Source organism: Triturus cristatus, chromosome 4_2 (genome assembly GCF_964204655.1).
Source record: "Triturus cristatus chromosome 4_2, aTriCri1.1, whole genome shotgun sequence".
Lineage (NCBI taxonomy): Eukaryota > Metazoa > Chordata > Amphibia > Caudata > Salamandridae > Triturus > Triturus cristatus.
In genome coordinates, this window is record NC_140586.1 from 187,392,525 (window position 1) to 187,415,462 (window position 22,938).

The following is a 22,938-nucleotide window of genomic DNA, read 5'->3' on the forward strand; positions in this document are numbered from 1 at the left end:
GTAATTACCACAGCATGAGACCACACCCCAATAACGCACCAGGTTATCACTGATAATGCCCACGTTGAAGAGGAGATTAGAAAGATGTATAAGATAGAACTTCCTAATATGGACCGTAGGGCAGCCTTCGTTAGTGTTCTGCTTGGGTTGTCGGATCAGATAGAACCCGCTCAACAGAGCCTTTCTAACCCAGCCAGAACGTTACCCCCTCCCTAGGGCCTATTCACAATAAGTAACCACATATATATATACCACCTAAGGACAGGGAATTCCTACTATATATATATATCAAGACCTCTTATAATACAAGTGGCGGCCTCGCGATCCCAGACGGACCCAGGACTTCCTACCCAGACGGCAGCCTTAGCCTCGCGGTCCCAGACGGACCCAGGGCTTCCTACCCAGACGGCAGCCTTAGCCTCGCGGTCCCAAACGGACCCAGGACTTCCTGCCCAGACGGCAGCCTTAGCCTCGCGGTCCCAAACGGACCCAGGACTTCCTACCCAGACGGCAGCCTTAGCCTCACGGTCCCAAACGGACCCAGGACTTCCTACCCAGACGGCAGCCTTAGCCTCGCGGTCCCAAACGGACCCAGGACTTCCTGCCCAGACGGCAGCCTTAGCCTCGCGGTCCCAAACGGACCCAGGACTTCCTACCCAGACGGCAGCCTTAGCCTCGCGGTCCCAAACGGACCCAGGACTTCCTGCCCAGACGGCAGCCTTAGCCTCGCGGTCCCAAACGGACCCAGGACTTCCTGCCTAGATGGCAGCCTTAGCCTCGCGGTCTCAAACGGACCCAGGACTTACTACCCAGACGGCAGCCTTAGCACGAGTTCATCCTATGATCACCCTAACATACAACAAGGGAATCAGTGTTACTATTTATCAGATCACACAAGAACCGCCAGTTTGAGCACAACCTGTTCTCTGGTTCGAGGGGCTCCTCTCTCCCTTATTCAGTTACCACTTACCTGATCAGGGTTAACATCTGTTCATGTCAAGTCACAGCTGACTAGAAGAATAGGCTACCCTCTTATACAAGAACACGCAGCACATGTTGATTCACTACAAACTGACTTTATTATATATCATATACGCAAGCACATAACATTACTGTGTAACACATAACCTGTAAAGAAAAGTGAAAGATTAGGTTGTACACTCTAATAAGAAAGGGGTCGACATCACCTTAGTCGTGTGTAGCCTGCACTCAATGGTCATCTAGGTTCCCTTCTCGTCTGTGCCTCGGCTCGCCTGGAGATCACACCTCCGTAGCTCCCTTCTCCGAGTCACTGGGACCTCTTCCTCATCGGCTACTCTCTCCTCTCTGGCAATTCTGCTAGAAGAGTATCTGTCTCTTGGTCTTTCTCCGCCCTCAAGTTTGTCATCTGTCTTCCCTGGAATAAGTAGTAGCTTTTCTGCTAACGGCTAGGTGCCGCCTATGGATTGAAAGAAGAAGTGCCAGTATCTGCCTCAAACTTTCACTAATATAGAGGTGCATTTTCTCATGGAAAATTCCAGCCCGTAACCTGCCGCCCACCAAATTCTTGTACCTCCCCGTGCCAAGGACACTTTCCCAGCCGGCCGGCCTGATGTAGCGTCTTCGGCATGAAGAAAAATACAATCCTTCGATAAGGGCCGGTCTGAACCGGTTCTCTCCAAGCGAATAACACCTCATAACTAAAACATCCCCTTTAACCTAGAAGCATCTCAAGCTGCTGGAGCAGAAAGAAAGATGGAGTCTCCCCCGTTTGAGGCCTACCAGGCCTGAATTCAGCACGGCTCCATGAAATACCCTCACTACAGGGCAGGCTATCCCTAAGACTAACGAATCTATCCCCTAGGATATGTGTGCAAGCCCTGATCTATGGGGAAGAACACAGGATCATGTCGAAGTGCCTAGAAAATAGACTTCATTCACTACTCTAACCCTTAGGCTTGAATGGTAGAGAGACTGAAGTCACCCTAATCACCCATCAACACAATAGAGCCGGGAAAATCGAGCAGTACATTTCACCCTTGACTTCAGTCTATTATACATTCATTAAACAGAACTAACATCTGTGGAGGAATAATATGAAACAAAGCTAACTGATCTATGTCTAGTACCAAATGTGCAAAATTGAAGTAATGAAGGAATACACTGAATAAAGCAACAAATAGAAATCAAAACAGCGATGGTAATTAGAATACCTCCTAATATTCGACGTAACAGATACAGGTCAGGTAACCAATTAAAGAGCCAGTCAAACCAGCCCTGGTCAATGTGTTTTCTAACTTCCTCCGTCAAATCATGTAACCTGTCAATGTGGGCGCGAATAGATTGTGTATGATCAGACAAGTTAAAACAACAAAGACCCTCAAAATCAGAGCAGTCATGTCCATGTTTAAGCAAAAGATAATCAATGGCCGCTCTATTTTGCAAGATGGCTCTACGTTCACCCTGGGCGTCTAACAGCATGTCAGATAGGACTGTAGAAGTATGATTAATGGATTTCACCATCCAGCAGGCCATTTTCCCAATAGATTTGGCATTATAAACTGCCAAAGCAGGAACACCAATAATTGAAATAGCTAGGCTAAGGTATTCAGACTTGGAATATAAATGTAAAGATGAGTCACAATCCTCCTGTAACATCACAGTATCTCGAATCACACGAGAGTTGGCATTCGGATGTGACGAGAACATCAGTAAACTTAGTCTCGTAATGGCACAAGGGCCTCCAGAAATGTTTGCAGGGACATATGGCCAGGAAGTATTACCACATGAGAAAAGCCATCCGGCAGGTAGTAACATCGTGCGATAATGACTGGGGGTAACTACCAAACTATTGCAAGTCATATTGTTCTGAACTGAAACACATGTGGTCGGTGTCCTTTGAAAGCACAAAGTCCGTTCATGAGCTGTAAATGAAGTGGCACCTTTCAATTTTAGGCGTAGACATTCAGAGATCGCACTAGGATTACACGTAAGGAAGAAACATAAGTCACCTTGTGTGATATTATAAGTAACTATTTGGGACTGGATGGGGGGTTGCTCGTCTGGCATTTCAGTACATAAGGGGCAATACACATGGGTAGCGAAATCACCCAGGAGAACATTGGGGCGAGCCTTTGAAACATTGAAAATGTGAATTAGAGTTTCCAGTGAGGCAGGGACAGCAACCAGGCAGGTCGCCAAGATGTCATGTACAGATCTCATCGGTGTCAAACAGAAGTGAGGGGCATCAGTCACCCTCTTAGCTAGTGATGTCCAAAAGTTCGATGATGAATCCCACGCAGCGAAGGAACGTAACACTCGGGTTCTCAGTTCATCCCGGGTTGACGGGATCCCTTCTCTCTCGTCGAACCATCCCAAAAGGAGTCCAGCGCCGACACATCCTGCAGCAACAGTCCAAAGAATGATCTGAAAGAGAATCAAATACAGGCATTAATCATTCTCGTAAATAACATTTGTCAGCCGGGACCGCTTCCCAGCTATCTTTCCCTGGTCTCATAACCAAAATGGTATTGTCCTGACCGGTGGCAATGACCTCTGCTTGTTCAGGGGGATTCTTAGGCGACTGCACCCAAACCCTAGCCCCAGGGTTATCCGTAGAGCCAAAACCTTTCTGGCCTCGTACAGTTAGCAAAGTTGGGGCAGCGCCTTTCATTAATGAACCACTGAAAACAGGCATAATGAGTAATTGAGCCACTCGGTCAGTGCGGTGTATCAGTAAGTCAACCTGACTGCTATTCAGCAGGAGCACCTTAATCTCTCCCTGATAATCACTGTCAATGATTCCTCCAAGCACCTGAATGCCTTTTACTGCCAGCCCCGATCTAGGGGCGATCAATCCGAAATTCCCAGGTGGTATATGAACACCAACACCGGTAGCAATGATGACCCGATCTTTACTTTTTATAACGGTGTCATCCATGGCATGCAAGTCTAAACCTGCCGACCCTGGGGTCGCTCTACATGGAGCCAAAGCTCCGGGAGTAACTTCCCAGTACATCACAGTCTCTCTGATTTCATTAGGCTGAGCCTTAACATTCGGGGGAAACAAACGCATAAGTGGAGATTCAGCATTTAGAAAAGGACGATTATTCAAAATCAATATTGCTTGGGGCAAAAAGTCTCGCCAATTTTTATACTTGTCATCTGTTAATTTACGCAGCTGATCCTTTAGCAGGCCATTCAACCTTTCCACAAGACCCGAGGCCTGTGGATAATAGGGTATATGGAATATCCATTCAATATTGTTTTCCACACAGAATTCCTGTACCAATCTTCCACGAAAATGGGATGCATTATCAGATTGAATTTGGAATGGCACACCATAATACATGATAATCAATTCCAATGTTTTAATGGTATTCAATTGGGTAGCTTGCTTACAGGGAAGGGCAACCAACAAGCCACTGTATGTATCAACAATAGTGCAAACATATTGACAATTCCTGCTCATGGGAAGTGGACCAATGTAATCAATTTGCCAAATTTGAGCGGGCAGTTTCCCGCGATGTAAATGACCTTTAACAATTTGGGGCACTTTGCGCTGTCTGATATGCTGACAAATGGGACAATGTAAAATAACATTCTTGATCAAATCTAAGGGAATATAAATTTCTCGATCAGCAGCCCACCTGCTAGTGGCTTTCTCTCCAAAATGTCCTGCCTTCTGGTGGGCCCATTTCGCCAATCCCGCCATATCAGAATCTTGCCTGTCCACCACTGCCTCAGCAATTTTAGATTTCTCATCTGCAATGTTATGAAAAAATTTGTCAAGAGAATTTATAGGGGTGTGAGCATCCACATGGAAGATTGTAACAGTACTCTGTGGGAGCATCTCCCAAATCTCTTGCCATAACTCTTTTCCCCACAACTGTTTTGAATGCAATTCCCAATTATGGGAATGCCAAGTCGGTAACCAAACTGCCAGTCCATTGGCAGTAGACCAAGAGTCGGTGAAAATATGACATGTGCCGGGTAATTCTTGTTTCAGGACTTGATAAACAGCATACAATTCAGCAAATTGGCTGCTCTTACCTTCACCAGTTGTGCTCAGCAGTTTCTGTGTGATCGGATTATAGGACACCGCTTTCCAGTGCCGTTTCGGCCCTATGAACCTTGCTGAACCATCCGTAAACCAGACATGGTTCCTGTCCTCCGCGGACAAATCATCAAAGGGTATACCCCACTTGACAGGAGACTCCTGTACTAAAGGTACGGAACATACACTCTCAGTCTCAGTCGATGGCGCTCGCGCCACCTGCTCATGTAAAGATGCAACTCCTTTCTGTCCCACACGTGCCCTGTCTTGTATATACCATTTCCATTTAATCACACTCGCCTCTTGAGCGTGTCCAATGCGGTGAGTTTTTGGCAAACTCATAACCCACTGCATAATAGGAATCTCAGGTCGCAAAACTATATCATGTCCCAAAGTCAATTGCTCGGTATCCACCAGAGCCCAATAACATGCAAGTAACTGTTTCTCAAAGGGTGTATAACGCTCACTAGCATCAGGTAACTTTTTGGTCCAGAAACCCAACGGCACTCTACTCCTGCCTTGCTTCTGCCACAAACTCCAATTCGCATAAAGGCCCTGTACAGACACATTTAAATCTACCTCCCCATCACGTACGGGCCATAAATCCAAAGCATGTTGAATTGCCTCTTTTGCTAGGTCGAACGCATCCTGCTGTGGTGTATCCCAATCAAACGCATTCTTTTTACGGGTGACACGGTACAAGGGGGCCAATATTGACTCAAATGAGGAATATGCTGACGCCAAAAACCAAATAAACCAATGAAGCTTTGGGCTTCTTTCCTATTCCTTGGAACTGCAAAATCAAGAATTTTCTGTTTAACCTGAGGGATCACTTCACGGTGCCCTTCATGCCAATTAATACCCAAAAATTTCACAGCCTGGGACGGGCCTTGTAGTTTATCCGGATTGATTTCCCAACCTTTCTCACGCAGGCACCCAATGACTCTGTCCAATTGGGTCTGAACTTCCTCTTGTGTTTCGCCTTGGATCAAAACATCATCAATATAATGACACATCTGAACCTGTGGATGAACCGGTACCTCAGCCAAATGCTCTGCCACCAGCCGGTGACATATAGTAGGGCTATGCACATAGCCCTGAGGAAGACTCCTAAACGTCATTTGACGCCCATTCCACGTAAAACTGAACTGTTCCTGACACTCAGGGGCAATCGGAATCGAAAAGAAAGCATTAGCAATATCAATTGACGCATACCATGTACCCGGATGTTTTTGGATTCTTTCAATTAGGGTAATAACATCCGGTACTGCAACGGTCAAAGAGGGTGTGTGTTTGTTCAATTCTCGATAATCAACAGTCATACGCCAAGAATTATCACTTTTACGTACAGGCCAAACAGGATTATTCCAAGCAGAAGTAACTGGGGCTATAACACCTGCATCCACCAACTCCTGAATAGTGGTACTAATCTCCTCATGACCACCCGGAATACGATACTGCTTCTGACAAACCACTTTTGTCGCCTGAGGAACTGTTATGGGGGGCATTCGTAAACGACCAACCCGTATAGGCCTGGACGATATATAATGCGTAGTTCCAAATTGGTAACATCCATCATCTAAATGCAAAGTCATTCCTTTCAAAATATCTATTCCAATTATGAATTCCAAGAGAGGCACCACTAGTACAGAGTATTCTTTTCTAGGAATTCTACCTATTCTCATTTCAAGTAATGTTTGAATTGCGGGAGTTTCCTTTCCACCTAATCCGGTAATTGTAAAAGGCTGACCTTTAAACTTCTTTGATTTACCATGAATAAGAGTGGCCTCCGCTCCTGTATCTACCAATGCTCGGGCCCTTTGGATATTACGATGTCTCCAATAAATTTCAATATCTACATAGGGTCTATTATCTCTGTGAGCCCATCTGTGTACTGGAGCTTGACCTATTTCCTAGTCATGTTTACTGCATTCTGTGTACCAGGATAAATCAGGATAAAGACTCTCACGCTTCTTAGGTATCGGTACCTCCTGTTCAAATCCATTCCCAGTACGAAATGGATTCGTGTCTTCTGCAGTACAGTGCTGGTTTCGATCGGCCAGATTATGACGATCCTCTCTCCTCCTCAACTCAGGGGATTGATCCCTATCATCTCTACGTCTGCTGTAAATATAATCATTTTTTCCCCTCTCTCTTTCCTCTTCTCTCTCTGTCTCTCTCTCGACGGGGGGACATATCACGTACATAACGTCGGTCATCACGACGAACAGAGCGCCCACGGCGGTCGTCATCACCGCTACCGTCAGAACCACCGCGATCACACTCAGACATCCGAACACGCCGGGCACCCTCCTTCCGATCCAAGGCACGTTTGCGAAACAACTCCCACAAACGAGCAGTTGTCTCACCGTCAATGTCCTCCCTCCGCACACCATCGGCCAGAAGACCAGAAAAGATATCACGTCTAGTAAGTTTATTGTCACCAGGAGTACGAGTGTCAGGCCGGGACTGACGTTCAGGTTTAAACCACTCGCCTAACTCACCGAGTTGGCGTACCGATTCCAGTACTGTAGATAACACGTTACCAGTTTGATTAATCAATAAAGTCATCATGACCTGCTTATAAGCAACAGGGGAAGAACGAATAATACGATTCCGCACAGAAGATGTCAACGAACCATCAAGCAACCTGTCAGCAGTACCTAGAAAAATCTCCGTTTTCATCACCTCTTCTTTGAGACGTTGTGCAGCGTCGCGCAAAGTATACCACTGTTTGTCATTCACAGGCCAATCAGACTCAGTAGGGTACTTTATATTACAACCCTCAGTCGCCAATTGAAGTAAAGAAATTTGACCACCACCATTATAGTTACGAAAATGATCCTGTACAGTAGAATCCGAGCTCAAGGAACAAAACTTCAAACAATCACCATTATCCAACATAATGCCAGCAGCGCCCAGTTCATAAAGGCGCACCATCCATGTGAGCAATGTCTCACCAGCTCGCTGCCGAAATCGCTGCAAAATATCACTAATTTCCTGTTGAGTAAAGTCCTCTAAAGAGTCTAAAGAAATACCCTGCGGAGCAGCAGGAGACTGCTGCAATTTCCGACGAAAAACTGGATGCACCGAGACCGCGGGGTGAGCATCACAAGGAGCTCGACCAGTACACGTAGAGGAACAACCAGTGGAAGAAGCATCAACCCCACTCGAAGGACGAGCGCAATCACGGGGTGCACCATCAGGGGTGCGAGAAGCAGGCTTACAATCATGGCGGGAGCGGGAGGACTCGCACTTAACAGATTCCTCACCCGAGGAACAAGAATCACTCGAATTCCAGATATTACCATCCCATTCATCAGGATTCCAATCCAGTCCGGCTTTCGCCACGACCAGACGCACCTTTCGCGTCGAAACCCGGCCGCGCCGATTTTTGTATTTATAACGGGCAATTCGCACAGCCGCCCTCTCGGCAATAGTCTGGTAAGTCTCAAGTTTGTCAGCAAGCAACTTATTTTGACACCGCAACAAAGTATGAGAATTCTGAATCTCAACAAAGTGCGCTTCAACATCCTTAAGAGAGATCTGTAGCTTCAACAACCTCTCATGCAGAATCCTGTACGCAGACAGAACAATCCAACCTCTGCGTCCCAAAACAGGAATCTCCTCACCCTTCGATACGGGTGCCTTCTGTAAACAAGTAATCACATTAGCCGGCTCCGCCAGCTCCAAAGAAGAATTCCAATTCTCACTCAAACCAGTAGAATCAGCCCACTCACGGGCTAAGGCTTCATAAGGCGTTGAATCCCATCCGGGAATATCAACGGGCAACTTAAAAGTAGATTTAGATTTTCTAGAAAACATTGTGAAAAAGAAAGAAGAAAAGAAAGAAAAAGAAAAGAAAGGAGAAGAAAAGCTAGACACACAAGTATACCACAAATAATATACAAACAAAACCACGCACACGCCGAAAGCAAACACGAGACAACACGACGCACACAGGTTTCGAAAACGGTTCGTGACGCCAAATGTTCTGCTTGGGTTGTCGGATCAGATAGAACCCGCTCAACAGAGCCTTTCTAACCCAGCCAGAAAGTTACCCCCTCCCTAGGGCCTATTCACAATAAGTAACCACATATATATATACCACCTAAGGACAGGGAATTCCTACTATATATATATATCAAGACCTCTTATAATACAAGTGGCGGCCTCGCGATCCCAGACGGACCCAGGACTTCCTACCCAGACGGCAGCCTTAGCCTCGCGGTCCCAGACGGACCCAGGGCTTCCTACCCAGACGGCAGCCTTAGCCTCGCGGTCCCAAACGGACCCAGGACTTCCTGCCCAGACGGCAGCCTTAGCCTCGCGGTCCCAAACGGACCCAGGACTTCCTACCCAGACGGCAGCCTTAGCCTCGCGGTCCCAAACGGACCCAGGACTTCCTACCCAGACGGCAGCCTTAGCCTCGCGGTCCCAAACGGACCCAGGACTTCCTGCCCAGACGGCAGCCTTAGCCTCGCGGTCCCAAACGGACCCAGGACTTCCTACCCAGACGGCAGCCTTAGCCTCGCGGTCCCAAACGGACCCAGGACTTCCTGCCCAGACGGCAGCCTTAGTCTCGCGGTCCCAAACGGACCCAGGACTTCCTGCCTAGATGGCAGCCTTAGCCTCGCGGTCTCAAACGGACCCAGGACTTCCTACCCAGACGGCAGCCTTAGCACGAGTTCATCCTATGATCACCCTAACATACAACAAGGGAATCAGTGTTACTATTTATCAGATCACACAAGAACCGCCAGTTTGAGCACAACCTGTTCTCTGGTTCGAGGGGCTCCTCTCTGCCTTATTCAGTTACCACTTACCTGATCAGGGTTAACATCTGTTCATGTCAAGTCACAGCTGACTAGAAGAATAGGCTACCCTCTTATACAAGAACACGCAGCACATGTTGATTCACTACAAACTGACTTTATTATATATCATATACGCAAGCACATAACATTACTGTGTAACACATAACCTGTAAAGAAAAGTGAAAGATTAGGTTGTACACTCTAATAAGAAAGGGGTCGACATCACCTTAGTCGTGTGTAGCCTGCACTCAATGGTCATCTAGGTTCCCTTCTCGTCTGTGCCTCGGCTCGCCTGGAGATCACACCTCCGTAGCTCCCTTCTCCGAGTCACTGGGACCTCTTCCTCATCGGCTACTCTCTCCTCTCTGGCAATTCTGCTAGAAGAGTATCTGTCTCTTGGTCTTTCTCCGCCCTCAAGTTTGTCATCTGTCTTCCCTGGAATAAGTAGTAGCTTTTCTGCTAACGGCTAGGTGCCGCCTATGGATTGAAAGAAGAAGTGCCAGTATCTGCCTCAAACTTTCACTAATATAGAGGTGCATTTTCTCATGGAAAATTCCAGCCCGTAACCTGCCGCCCACCAAATTCTTGTACCTCCCCGTGCCAAGGACACTTTCCCAGCCGGCCGGCCTGATGTAGCGTCTTCGGCATGAAGAAAAATACAATCCTTCGATAAGGGCCGGTCTGAACCGGTTCTCTCCAAGCGAATAACACCTCATAACTAAAACATCCCCTTTAACCTAGAAGCATCTCAAGCTGCTGGAGCAGAAAGAAAGATGGAGTCTCCCCCGTTTGAGGCCTACCAGGCCTGAATTCAGCACGGCTCCATGAAATACCCTCACTACAGGGCAGGCTATCCCTAAGACTAACGAATCTATCCCCTAGGATATGTGTGCAAGCCCTGATCTATGGGGAAGAACACAGGATCATGTCGAAGTGCCTAGAAAATAGACTTCATTCACTACTCTAACCCTTAGGCTTGAATGGTAGAGAGACTGAAGTCACCCTAATCACCCATCAACACAATAGGGCCGGTAAAATCGAGCAGTACAGTTAGGAAGAATGGATTCATAACAATACCAATACCAACAGAATGTAATGACTCTATACCCCACGGCCTACTCTACCAATGCCAAAATAGAACTGTTCTACGTCTATGGTTATGAATTATTGCCCATGGCGAATGGTGTGTTCCGGCTAACTTGATATGTAAAGCAGCGTCCTTGGGGCCATCTTGGGTAGACTCGGATTATGAAGATGGGATTGAGTGGGAGGTTGAGGATGAGTGTCACCAAATATGGTCTCAGGAGGTTGAGATGTAGACTTGGGATGAGGAGAAAATGTCCAAACCTAAAATAGCTTTCATACTAAAGTCCCCCCTTCTTTGTTTTCTAGGAAATGGCACTGTACCTGTTGGTCACAACTCGGGATGTAACATCATTATATTCAATGTGGACTTGCAATATGGCACCTCCAGCCTGATGGACTTCTACTGGGCATGTGGAGAACGTCTCTGTCTTCAACTGCCTCCTCGATGGAACGAATTGTGCTCACTAGTGGCCATGCAAGAAGTCACCTTGGTTGTCCCTGCAGCCAACATCTCCCACATTCATGCCTATCCAATGACTGGCACTGTTACCTTGTTTCACCAACATTGACAGTATGCCGAGTACTTTGGATGGACAGCCTTTAAAGACATACCCCAGGAGTTACACCTATTCAATGATGCACTGTTGTTTTTGGGGGCATCATTCCTATGTTTCAAATCAAAGCAAATGCACGCTGGATCCAGATCACCTGCTATGAATTCATGCGGGTCATCATTAGTACTACAGATGAACTGAATGCTGTAAGGGAGGAATCTCTTGAGACTGATGGTAATGCAGCACTGTTATGTTTTAGACATGCTTACTACCATGGAAGGAGAGGTATGCCGTCGGATTGAGAGTTCATGCTGCACATTCTTGCCAGCCAACAATGAACAAAATGGCTCCATCACCAAGGCCATCAAGGACTTGAACAATACAGAAAAGAAAATGAATGCTGAAGGAGGTGCCATGGCAGACACAGTCACTGATTGGTTGAACTTAAACTGGATGCCTTTGTGGCTGTCTGCCATTCTAAAGATTTTGTTACCGTTTTTTGGTGTGCTGTTGATCCTCTGTTGTGCAATACAGGTGCTCTGTCATTTTGCTAAGACCGTTAGTAGTAAAATAATAGGTATGAACTATGTAGGAACAGTAAACTTCAGAAAGCCGGTGTACAAGAAGTATAGAACTAGGAATAGAGATGATTCAGTGCTCCTGGAAGTTGTAGAGCTCACAACTCCTGGACCACACTCACTGCAGCCCACTACCATTGCCCAGTGCCAGGTTAGCTTCCTCGAGCCCACCACCAGTAAATACCAACTAAGGGAAGACATTTATTCAAGTACGCCATTGCCTACACCCTACACATCCCTTGTTGACATATCTGAAGAAGAGCATATAGAGTTAGGGAAGCAGCAAGAGGGCTAATGCTCTTATGAGAATGACAACCCTTGCATACCTCAACTGGGAGAAGGGCCTGCAAAGTATGCTGTAAGAATTTTGTTTAGAATGAACAAGAGGAGGGAAATGTAGCAGGGTCTAATTTCCCCATATAATGCCCCAGGCCTATTCTATTCACACTTTAAGCATGAGGATCTAAAAAACCTCTGCCAAGCCATAGACAGGGTTATGCTACATTGTTCACACTGCCCTAAGCGTCTGCCCTTTTGTAACCTCAGACGATTCTCTACTATGAAGGCCACTAACTTCAGGTCACTGCCTTACTGATAAACAAGTCCCCAAGCCCCTTTCCTCTGTGCTCACATCTTATTGTAAATTGAGACCATGAAGAGATAAACTGGATGCATCTGCCATCCAGAAGAACAAGATGGGCTATGAGTAGAGGTGGGGACCAACCACAACTTTGCACCTGATGTTTTGCTAGCTTTTGAAAATTAGACAGTTACATGGCTCAAAATAACTCATTACCTTTGATAAACCATTGTACCTTTTGGAACTTCTGCTTTCTTATATTCCAAGAAGTGACGTAAATTGTTTTCAATAAATTGGCCAGCTTTTGTTATGTTCTGCGGTCAAACACCCTCTAATGTTTTGGTTCTGCGGTCACCAGTTTCTCATTAAAACTGTATAAAAGTAATCGAATATAGATGTTCCTTTCCCGTTACCCCCCCCCGATCTTTCAGTACTCCCTCCTGTTGATAGCTAATTGAAGGTTTGGAGTAAAGTCCCCCGGATGTAGCCTGACCCACGCTTTTTGCCCGTATGCCTCGCCTTTTGTTTTTTGTTGTTATTTATGTTAAATGTATGTCTCCTGCTTCTCTCGAGCTATCCTGAGCCATTTATGGGGCTGGGCCCCAGGTGTCGCCTACTGCTTAACTAATGTACGATCCTTTCTGAATCTAGCGGCCGGCCCTGGTGGTTGTAGGCCCATGCTTGTAACTGATTTATTGTTTCAATAAAAAATTTTGAAAAAAAAAAAACTGTATAAAAGGACTGTCTACTGACCAACCCGTTGATCACCTCGTATAGTGTCTTTCACAAAGAGGTGCTCCCTGCTAGCAGACTAGCTGATTGATTTATTGATATTTCATTATTAGATAAGGTTATCCTGTCTCGTTACATTTTGCTATTCAGTCTCTCTCTCTCTCTCTCTCTCTGTGATTTAATCTTGGCTTGATTGCGTGTTTTTATTCTTAACTTATTACTTACTTGTCTAAATAAAGGGCAAATCCTGACTCAACCCCTTTTTCTCAAAGTGTATCTTGTTATTTCAGATAAAACATTAAACGGCCGTTTCTGCTTGGTGAAAAACACACTCCAACAAGCATAATCCTCGCCTCTGGGTCCTTAATAGAAGTGGAAATTCTTGACTCACTACCTATAAAACTTTTTACTCACAGCAACTACAACCCCCTTCAGAGCATCAGGGGTACAAGAGCTATGTAAATGCTACTGTAAGTGCTACTATACTATCATGCTACAGACTTTAAATGCTCTTGTAACCCCTTTAGTGCGGCTGTCAGCCATTGGCCAACACTGGGAGGCCTACAAGGAATCCTCCAGTACGAGCACCGGAGGATTCAGGTTTTTTTTTTCTCCAAGGGCTAGGGTGATGCACATCAGCCCCCGCACCCTCTCCCACCCATCAGTGAAGTCAGCATGCACAGTATCCCCACTGGAGCGGCAGGAAGAAGTAGGTGGGTGATCTCTCCTGCTCCAGTAGGTGGAAAAGCTGAAAACTGCTTCCCCAGGTTTCAGAGATGCCTGGTTTGAAGGGGGAGAGTCTTCTCCTTCAAACGAGGCCTTCCTGAAACTGTTTCCTGAGAGTAGATCGCGTCACACTGTGATCCACAGTCAGGAAACCACTAGATCACCAGCGATGTTTGTTTGTGGCCAACCCCCCCGCCCCCACCCTGCCCCTGTACCACCACCCCGCATACCCCAAAAAATAAAGGTGTTTTTCTCCTTGGGCCGTAATTGTGACCCAGGGGAGTGTAAATGTAAAAAAATTGAGAAATAAATGGAAATTGAGAGGGGGCCAGTCCTTCTTGTGTACGGGTTGACTCCCTTGTACCTCACAATGTTTTTTAAATGTGTGATTCTCTAGGGGAACTACACATTTAAAAAAAGATTTTTAAAGTAGGTAGGGGGTTGACCTTCATGACATGGATCGACCTCTTTTGGGGGACAGTATATATATATATATTTAATGTGTGTTTTCCCCTGAGGGGCAAATAGTGCCCCCTCACCCCCCAGGAAAAAAACATTTCTAAAAAAAAATATTCATATATTGCAGATGCCACATAAGTCTACCATCTACAGAGTATGCAACAGATGGTAGATTTATGTGGCATATTCAGTATATATGTGTTCGCATGCAGTGAAAGGGACTGCACAAAGGTTGACTGGTCATTTTTAGGTCTCGCCTGACCCAGCGCATGCGCTGGTCTGGCGAGACTTATTGAGAGGGCTCCAAAAAGTGCTGCCAGGCCAGCCTAGAGGTACAGTGCATGTGCGCGGGCGCGCGCGCTGCGCTTTACCGCAATTACTTTCACTTACGGCCGCTTTGATTGCGATCACTTTCGCGGCCGCTTGTTTAATTATGTCAGCCAGCATACCTCCATTTAGTCTCCCACTCCCTCTTTTGTGTACAACATATCTTTCCCATTAATTTAAACTTGCAGTCTGTGGGCCCTTCCTTGTCTGCGCATCTGACATTTTTTGCGCTCCTTACTTGTAATGAAACAGCCGCGATATTTCACAGCTTTAATTCAAGAGTAAGCAGTTCTAACCTTGAAATATTATTTTGCTTCTCGTAATTTGTTCCTTGGATCTCATAACTTAACTCAACTAATGCGAATGGCCAAGATGGAAAAGGTTACGAAAAAGAAATATGAAACAGAACAAATCTTATAACCCCTGACCTCCATCTTACGGTTTTCCATTTTCTCATGTTCATGGCTGCATAACTCGGGACTCTTTTTCAGTGATATGTCATATTAAAACTGTGCAGTTATTTAAAATAAACCAGCGCTTGCGTTTATCCTTAGCTCCTAATAGCTACTGCAGGAAAGGTTATCGAATGTACGTGCTGGGTCAGAAATTTCAGGGAGAAACTAACAAAGTTCCTTTTAGTGTAGCCATGTAATTACCTGTCATTGACCTTGGACCGTATAAGTGGCAGGAAACCGGACAAATGTAGATATATATTACGCAGAGAAATAAAAAAAAAGCATATAGTTGTCCAGTTCTACACCCTACACACTGTTCACGTGTAACCATGTTTAACAAGCAAGCAATGTTGAACTTTTTGTTTAGCGTTTTACATAATCCAAATTTGGAATCAATTGGCTTTCTGATCCAGGCTGGTGACTTTCGTAAATGTTTAATTTCTTTTCACGTCAAACGTGTTCACGTAAATAGAGAAACCGAGACTTCTTCCAGGCCAGTTGGTTCCTTTAAGAATTTCAGCTGGTAGAAAACTGCAAAGCACTTCATTATGTGTGGCTGCTCTTATAATTTCGGGTTACATTAATAATTTTTTTTTTTATTATTGTGTTGTGCCGGTCCTTTGAGGTTGACATTTAGTCTGTTAGTTTATTATAATATACGTTTTGATGTTTTTAAACCCACATCTATTGTGGTAGAACTGAGACTCCAAATCCCAGAATGCAAAGGGCTAGTAACTAAAATTTAGGACTGTTCGAAGCTGTCGCACGTCAAATGCTAAAACTTGGGAGACATGATAAAACTGCCAAATAGCCTTTTAAATTGCTGTTTTTTAAGATCAGTGCCATTTTAAAATACATAACAGTTTTTTAGTCGCTCTGTCCCCCACTGCTGCTGCACATAAAAATACACTGCATGAACAACAATTTAGAATAGGCTAAACTGTCAAAGACCCACGGACATACATTGCATGCCCATAAATGAAGTATACAATAATATGGCTACTTATTCGTAACTTGCTCCGACTCTGTATAATGAACGGATGTCAATCTTTACTTCAGCTGAGGACTGATGTATTCAACTTTTCTGAAAACGACTCTTTTGAGTTTCACTTAAAAAACAAATTATTCGGTTCTGTGGGCCATAGAGTTCAAGAACCCAGGGCTTTTCTTTACAGGCATGCAGCTGCACTAGGTGTTTGCGTTCCGTCTACATGTCATCATGCGTAAACCCGAAGTCTACCCCTACTGTGATCCCTAGCTGTTACTCCTTGGTTTAACCAAAAACTGGATGCTCTCAGCCAAGTTGGATGACAGTGTCACCAGTGCATATGTACATTTCACTTTACACCAGTTCTGAATGTCACATATTATAATTCTAAAGGCACTGTTAGTACAACCTTGTCTTTCAAATGGCTTTAAGAACTCCTACTGCGTGCATAGAAAACAAAATGTCACATCTTTAAAAACACTACCAATTTGTCAATAAGCACAGTAACAACCTCAACTAATGGTGAAAGACTAAACAACATCCCTTTTACTCAGAGAGAGATAGAGAAATCTTACTTTAAAATATCAATTGAGTCTATGCTGACGAGGCACAGCAGCATTTTTAAGTGTCAGTCAAACAAAAGTTTATTTGGACTAATTAGTCCTTAAACAGTAAAATCTCCATACATACAGACTCTTATAATCTCAATTCTTAAATGAAATCTATCATAAAAATTCATACATTTAAATTCATTAAACTTTCGTTTAATTAATTTTAAATGTATGAATTTTAAGTGACATCCATCCACACTGGCAACTGATAGTGGTCCAAAGATTTCATACTCTGCCTGTATTTGCTCTGCGCACCCATTGTCATATGACATTATCTTAAATTCTGTTTCTTTGCTTACTGAATTTCAAGAAAATGGAACAAAGCATGCTCGCCACGCCATTATCGCCATCCTGCTTTGCAGCATTTGGCCTGTTTTCACATGCTGAAGTTCGTTCGGTGTGAAGTCAAGGCAATGTGTTCAAGATTTCATGACAGGAGGTATGGAACACATTTTGGCTCTCACACCAACACTCCTTACATCAGCATTCCCACAAACAGTTCAGTTTTATTTTCTGGAAAGCTTTAAAAGCAGTATGCTGAAACTGTCCGTATTCCTGCAATGGATCACATGGTGCACAGTGGAACATTAAAAGGCACAGGCAATTAGACCTGACATCATCCTTGGTCTGGTATTTCCCAAACTGTTTTACCTTCATACTGCCTGTTTTGGTGAATTCGTGTTTTTTTTTGTTTTTTTTTTTTGCTTTAGTACTGTGCACACTTTACCACTGCTAACCACTACTAATGTGCTTATGCGGTCTCCTTTAAACATGGTAACAATGGCTTACACCTAACTGGAAGATTTAATCTACTTGTAAGTCCCTAGAAAAGTGATACTACCTTTATCCATGGCCTCCAGTACTCATTGTACCACCCACTAAAGTAGCTATGACTGAGGCCTGCTACTGCAGCCTTTAGTGCAGTTTTAAACTCCTATTTCAACCTGGCAAAATACATCTTTTGCCAGGCCTAACCCAATCCTTTTTAATGCATATTAGTCACCCTAAGGTAGGCCATAAAGGCACATAGGGCAGGATGTATTGTATTTAACAAGCATTTGCAATGCAATAGGTCTAGCATTTGCGAGAGTTTGAGCTGTTGGCATTGTACATGACAATGCCTTTTATTGCAAGAGGTGCGTAAACACTCCTTTTTAGGTCTCGCGACTAGCGTTGCAGTTCGCAGCAATGCTCGCACCGCGCGATACCTCTTGTATGGGTTTCAGAAAGCTAACCACACGCTCATGCGTGTGATTTTGCTTTCGCAGGCTGCCATTGGCTTTAGCGTGCTTTTTAAAGAAAAATACAGCGCGCAATTGGGCAAAGGCTGGCACATGTCCCGCCTTTGCTCCGCCCATTCCCACCGGTGTCTAGCACACGCAGCAGCGCACGTTCGCCTCGCTGCCGCGCTCCCTTGCCCCAGCTCCTCTGTGGTGCACGCGCACCACTGGTTTTGCTTTGTTGTTGTTTCTATCTATGCGCAAATGAAATAAACGCTGTCTCGTACAATAATGCTGTCACGATTACACCGCTGTTGTTTACGCCATTTAGTGTGAAGCGTCGTATTGGTGGCGGAATGTTTTTTTTAGGTTTTCTACAAACATTACTAAAGAATGCTATCAACGAAAATGCAAGATTTCTGCTAGCAACACAAAAATTACAAAAACAATTCCTGTTGAAATAATGCTAACAATATTTACGGATGTTCTTGTTATATTTGTTGCTGTTATTAATGTTATTGCTGATATTATCCATAATAGCTCGGTATGCAAATGAATATCGTTACACGCAGTGGCTTTAGTGTTGCGAGTTTTTCATTTCTGGGAATTTGTCAAACTGTACTGTGTGCTCAGTCCCGCTGCGGCTGACACACCGTTCCTTTACAGTGCCCGTTTGTGTCAGCCCGCTCGAGCGCCGCAGCGCCTGCCCTGTGCTCGGACTCCCCACACAAACAGCCGGTGGATGCCCCCCGCCGCATAGCTGAGTTTGGGACGTTCACTCTATTATTCCAAAGCCCGCTAAAGTTTGCTTTTTTTCTGACGCAATTGTTAATTACCACCCGAGAGGGCAGGGGTAATGCACTGGATAGTGACGTCATTATTGTATGTTTGTGATCACAATCATTGTGTATATAAGAGAATCTCAAGTACATCTTCAAGAGCCCCGATTATGTAGTGGAAGGCGTATGCATGTTCTAGCTTCTTGGGAAATGTCAGCGTTCATGCTCAGTGGTGTCTGTAACGTGCAGCAGTGTTCTTCGATACCTAATTAAGCATGTGTTTCTAATCAGTGCGTGTTCGCTTTGTTGATGCGCTCGCTGCATATGCATACATGATAGGCATTACAAGTAAACTAATAGTAGGAAAAACAACAGCAAAAGTAGACATGCAGGAGATAAAACATAATGTATGATATACAAATTCTGTACAGATCGCATACAAGCATTGCTTAGATACATTGTGTATGTGTGTGTATATCACTGTTTATATAGACAGCAACGCACTTTGTACTAAATTGCATAGAAAAACAACTGCAGGGAATTCAATTTTACATGCTGATAGTGCACATCCACGCCATCTTATAAAGAGCATACCCTATGGCGAATTTATTCGCATTCGACGCATTTGCAGTTCTGAAATCGTCTCGATTGAATGCCAGAAGGCAGCATTTAGTAGATTTTTGGACAGGGGTTATAAAAAACATCTTTTGACAAATGCCCTTGATAAGGCTAACTCTGTACCCAGAGTTACCTTGTTACAACCCAGTATCAAGAATGCTATGAAAACTCAAGAATCAGATACACAGTCTATTCGCCTTATCACAACTTTTAGTTCTCAAGAAAATGCTATTCGCAAGATTATTTATTCAGAATGGCCCATTATTTTAACGGACAACATTCTGGGCCCTATTCTTCCTAATTTACAATCTATTACTTTTAGGAAGGCTCCCTCTATGAGGGATGCCCTTGTGAGAACTATGCCTGAGGTTAGTGCTAAGGGCACTTGGCTTACTAAGACTGGGTTTTTCAAATGCAATTCTTGCCGTGCCTGTACCTTTGCTACCAATAGCACGCACTATAAAACTGAATTCAATGACAAAGAGACAGCTATTCTAGGACATTTAACTTGTCGCACTGAATATGCTATTTACAAATTAAAATGCACTTGCAATCTGGAATATATTGGAAGCACCAAACTTCCTGTGCACAAACGGGTTTTGCAGCATATTAGGGCAATTGTTAATTCTGACCCCAACTATCCAGTTGCTAGACACTTCAAAGCAATTCATAATAACAAATTAAAGGATTTGGAGTACGTTGTCATAGGGTCAGTTGCCAACCCCGGACGGGGTGGCAATCGTGATAAATTACTGAGACAACAGGAGTCTCATTTTATCTTAGCCCTAGACACAAGAGTCCCCAATGGTTTGAACATTAATGAAGATCTACATAATTTCCTATGAGTATTTTATTATCCGGATGTAAAAAATGTTTTCTAACAAAAATGTTTTTTAACATCTTTTTGAACTCTGGTTGATGTACAATGAACAAGTTTTGAAATTCAGCTATGTATTTATCGTGTTTTCTACTGATACATCCTGTGCTGAGGTTATTTCTAGCTAATAACTATTCTGACTTTCTTCTATTAACTCTATTGCTGTTTTAGAGTATCTATTTTTGCACTGTTTTTAGGCACTTTAACATTATCTTTTATCATCAGACTGTTTACCATCAGCTATCGCCTGTATAGAGTTCTAGTAAATCCTTGGTTGACAGAAAAAAAAAATTTTAAAGAAATTTTTATATATTTATTTATGACTTTTAGCATATTCAACGTTGTTGTATTAATATTGGTCTTATTCATACATGCTGCTAATTGATCATTTTTCTATATATAATTATTTTTTCTTTTACGCATTCATTTTAGGGACATAATTCCTGGGTTCCCATTTTTTGGACACTGGTCCTCTCCATGTTCAGACAGCCTTTTTTATGGTAATATAGGCAATATAGGTTACTGTAGAGGCGGATTATATGCACTATGTATTTATTTGTTTACCGCATTTTATGTCCCCTATTTATATATTTATATATTCATATATCTATGTATTTATATATTCATGCAAATATTTGTCTGGGCTTGTTATTATGGTGAGCCCTACTACTTTATGCGTATTTTGCACATGTTATTCGTAACATTTATTGTTACCATTTGGATTTCAATGCAGTGAATAATTGTTATTTTTCAGTCTGTCTTTTATTTCCTTTACCTGGTTGGTGCCCAGTGTGTCTCTATATATTATGTCATCACACGGAGACGCATCATGTGATCAAGCTCCCTGCGTGGAGCGAAACTAGTCATGGAGGACACTGGTCCTGCTATTTTCCTGTTTTAAACTTGGGTAATAAATCACCTGCTTCACCCCTGCTTCACCCACTTTTCTGCATTGTGGGATTGTTGATTTTTGGAGGCGAGAGGTCCGTGCCTGCATTCCGCTGAGAAGAGAGCGGAAAGGACTGTTTCTATCACTGTTTATGTGTGTACATTACTGTCTCTGTGTGTGCATGATTTTTTCTATGTGTGTATTACTATCCCTGGATACGTCATTGACTCTGTTTGTGCGTTTTGTCTCTGTGTGTACATTATTGTCTCTGTGTGGGCATCACTGTGTCTGTGTGTGTGTGTCTTTGTCTTAGTGTGTACGTCTCTGTCTGTGTATTTACATCACTATCTCTGTATGTGCAACACTCATCTGTGTGCATCACTGTGTCTGTATGTACATTACTGTTTCTGTCTATGCATCACTGTCTCTGTATTACTGTCTGTCTGTACAGCAGTGTTTCTGTTCGTGCGTCAAGCCTCTGTGTGTGCATCACTGTGTGTGTATGTGTAATACTGTCATTGTATGTGCAATATGTCTCTGTATGTGAATGAATGTGTTTGTGTGTGTCTATGTGTATGCACTTCTGTCTCTGTCTTTTTGTCTCTGTGTGTCCGTGTCTGTCTCTATATGTGTATCTCTGTTTATGCTATGCAATAGGTCTTGCATTTACACTGGTTTAATCTATTGGCATCATAAATGAGAATTCATTTTATTTATGTTTTAAAAACCAAAACATAAATAAAAGGCATAGTCATGTACAATGGCAATAGCTCAAATTCGCGTAAATGCGAGACCTATTGCATTGCAAATGCTTGTTCAGTTTATTATTTCTGCATTTGATTGCTAAACATGTACTAATGAGGTGAAATGTTTGGCCAGACAGTTTTACCTTGTTTACAAATTTACAAAACAAAAAGAAAATGAAGTCATTCTATAAAAAACTGTGCCGTGCTTTACCGCAAAATTATGCCACATCTCTTTTTGGATGTTGACTTCCTTAAACAAATTGTGCAGCAGACAAATTTGCAAGCTGTATAATTTATGAGGCAGCATGGTGGCACTCTAGGGCCTCATTCTATGGCACACCAGTAGACTGCTACTTCACTTGAGGAGTTGAAGATATTTTTCAGCCTTACGCTCAAAATGGGGTCAGTGTACAAACCCAGCTTACAGTCCTACCTGTCTCCACACACGGTTTAAGCAACCCCCATCTTTGCACCGTACATGAGCAGGGATCGGATTTTGCTATTGCAGCGTATGCTACATTTCAGTGACCATTCTGCTGCATTGCCCCAGGACCATCCAGACCATGACAGGTTATTCAAAATTCGGTATGTTGTGAAATATTTGTCTGCCAGGTTTCCAGAGATTTACACTCCTGGAAAGAAAATAGTGATTGATGAGTCCTTGATCCTGTACAAAGAGTGCCTGCTGTTCAGGCAGTACATTACGAGCAAAAGAGCTCGCTTCTGCATCAAGTTGTACCTGCTGTGTGAGAGCTCTAGTGGCTATGTGATTTGCTCGAGAGTATATACAGGGAAGGACTCCACTAAACCCTCTAGATTGCCCTCCTACGCTAGCAGTCACAGGAAAGATTGTATGGGGGA

At 43.8% G+C, this 22,938-nt stretch overlaps 1 protein-coding gene across 3 annotated transcripts in view; it reads right to left on the minus strand.

Annotated features, from left to right (window-relative positions):
- The window catches only part of XPNPEP3 (X-prolyl aminopeptidase 3), a 242,456-nt gene that overhangs the window by 214,126 nt on the left and 5,392 nt on the right, over positions 1-22,938 (minus strand). Inside the window, exon 3 of one of the 3 annotated variants that reach the window (XM_085601056.1) lies at positions 1,783-3,405. The exons of the other annotated variants lie outside the window; for them this stretch is intronic. Within the exon in view, the coding sequence (XP_085457182.1) occupies positions 2,044-3,405 (1,362 nt within the window). The 3' untranslated portion in view covers positions 1,783-2,043. Of the gene's footprint in view, positions 1-1,782; positions 3,406-22,938 lie in introns of those variants that run through there. 3 annotated transcript variants of the gene reach the window in all.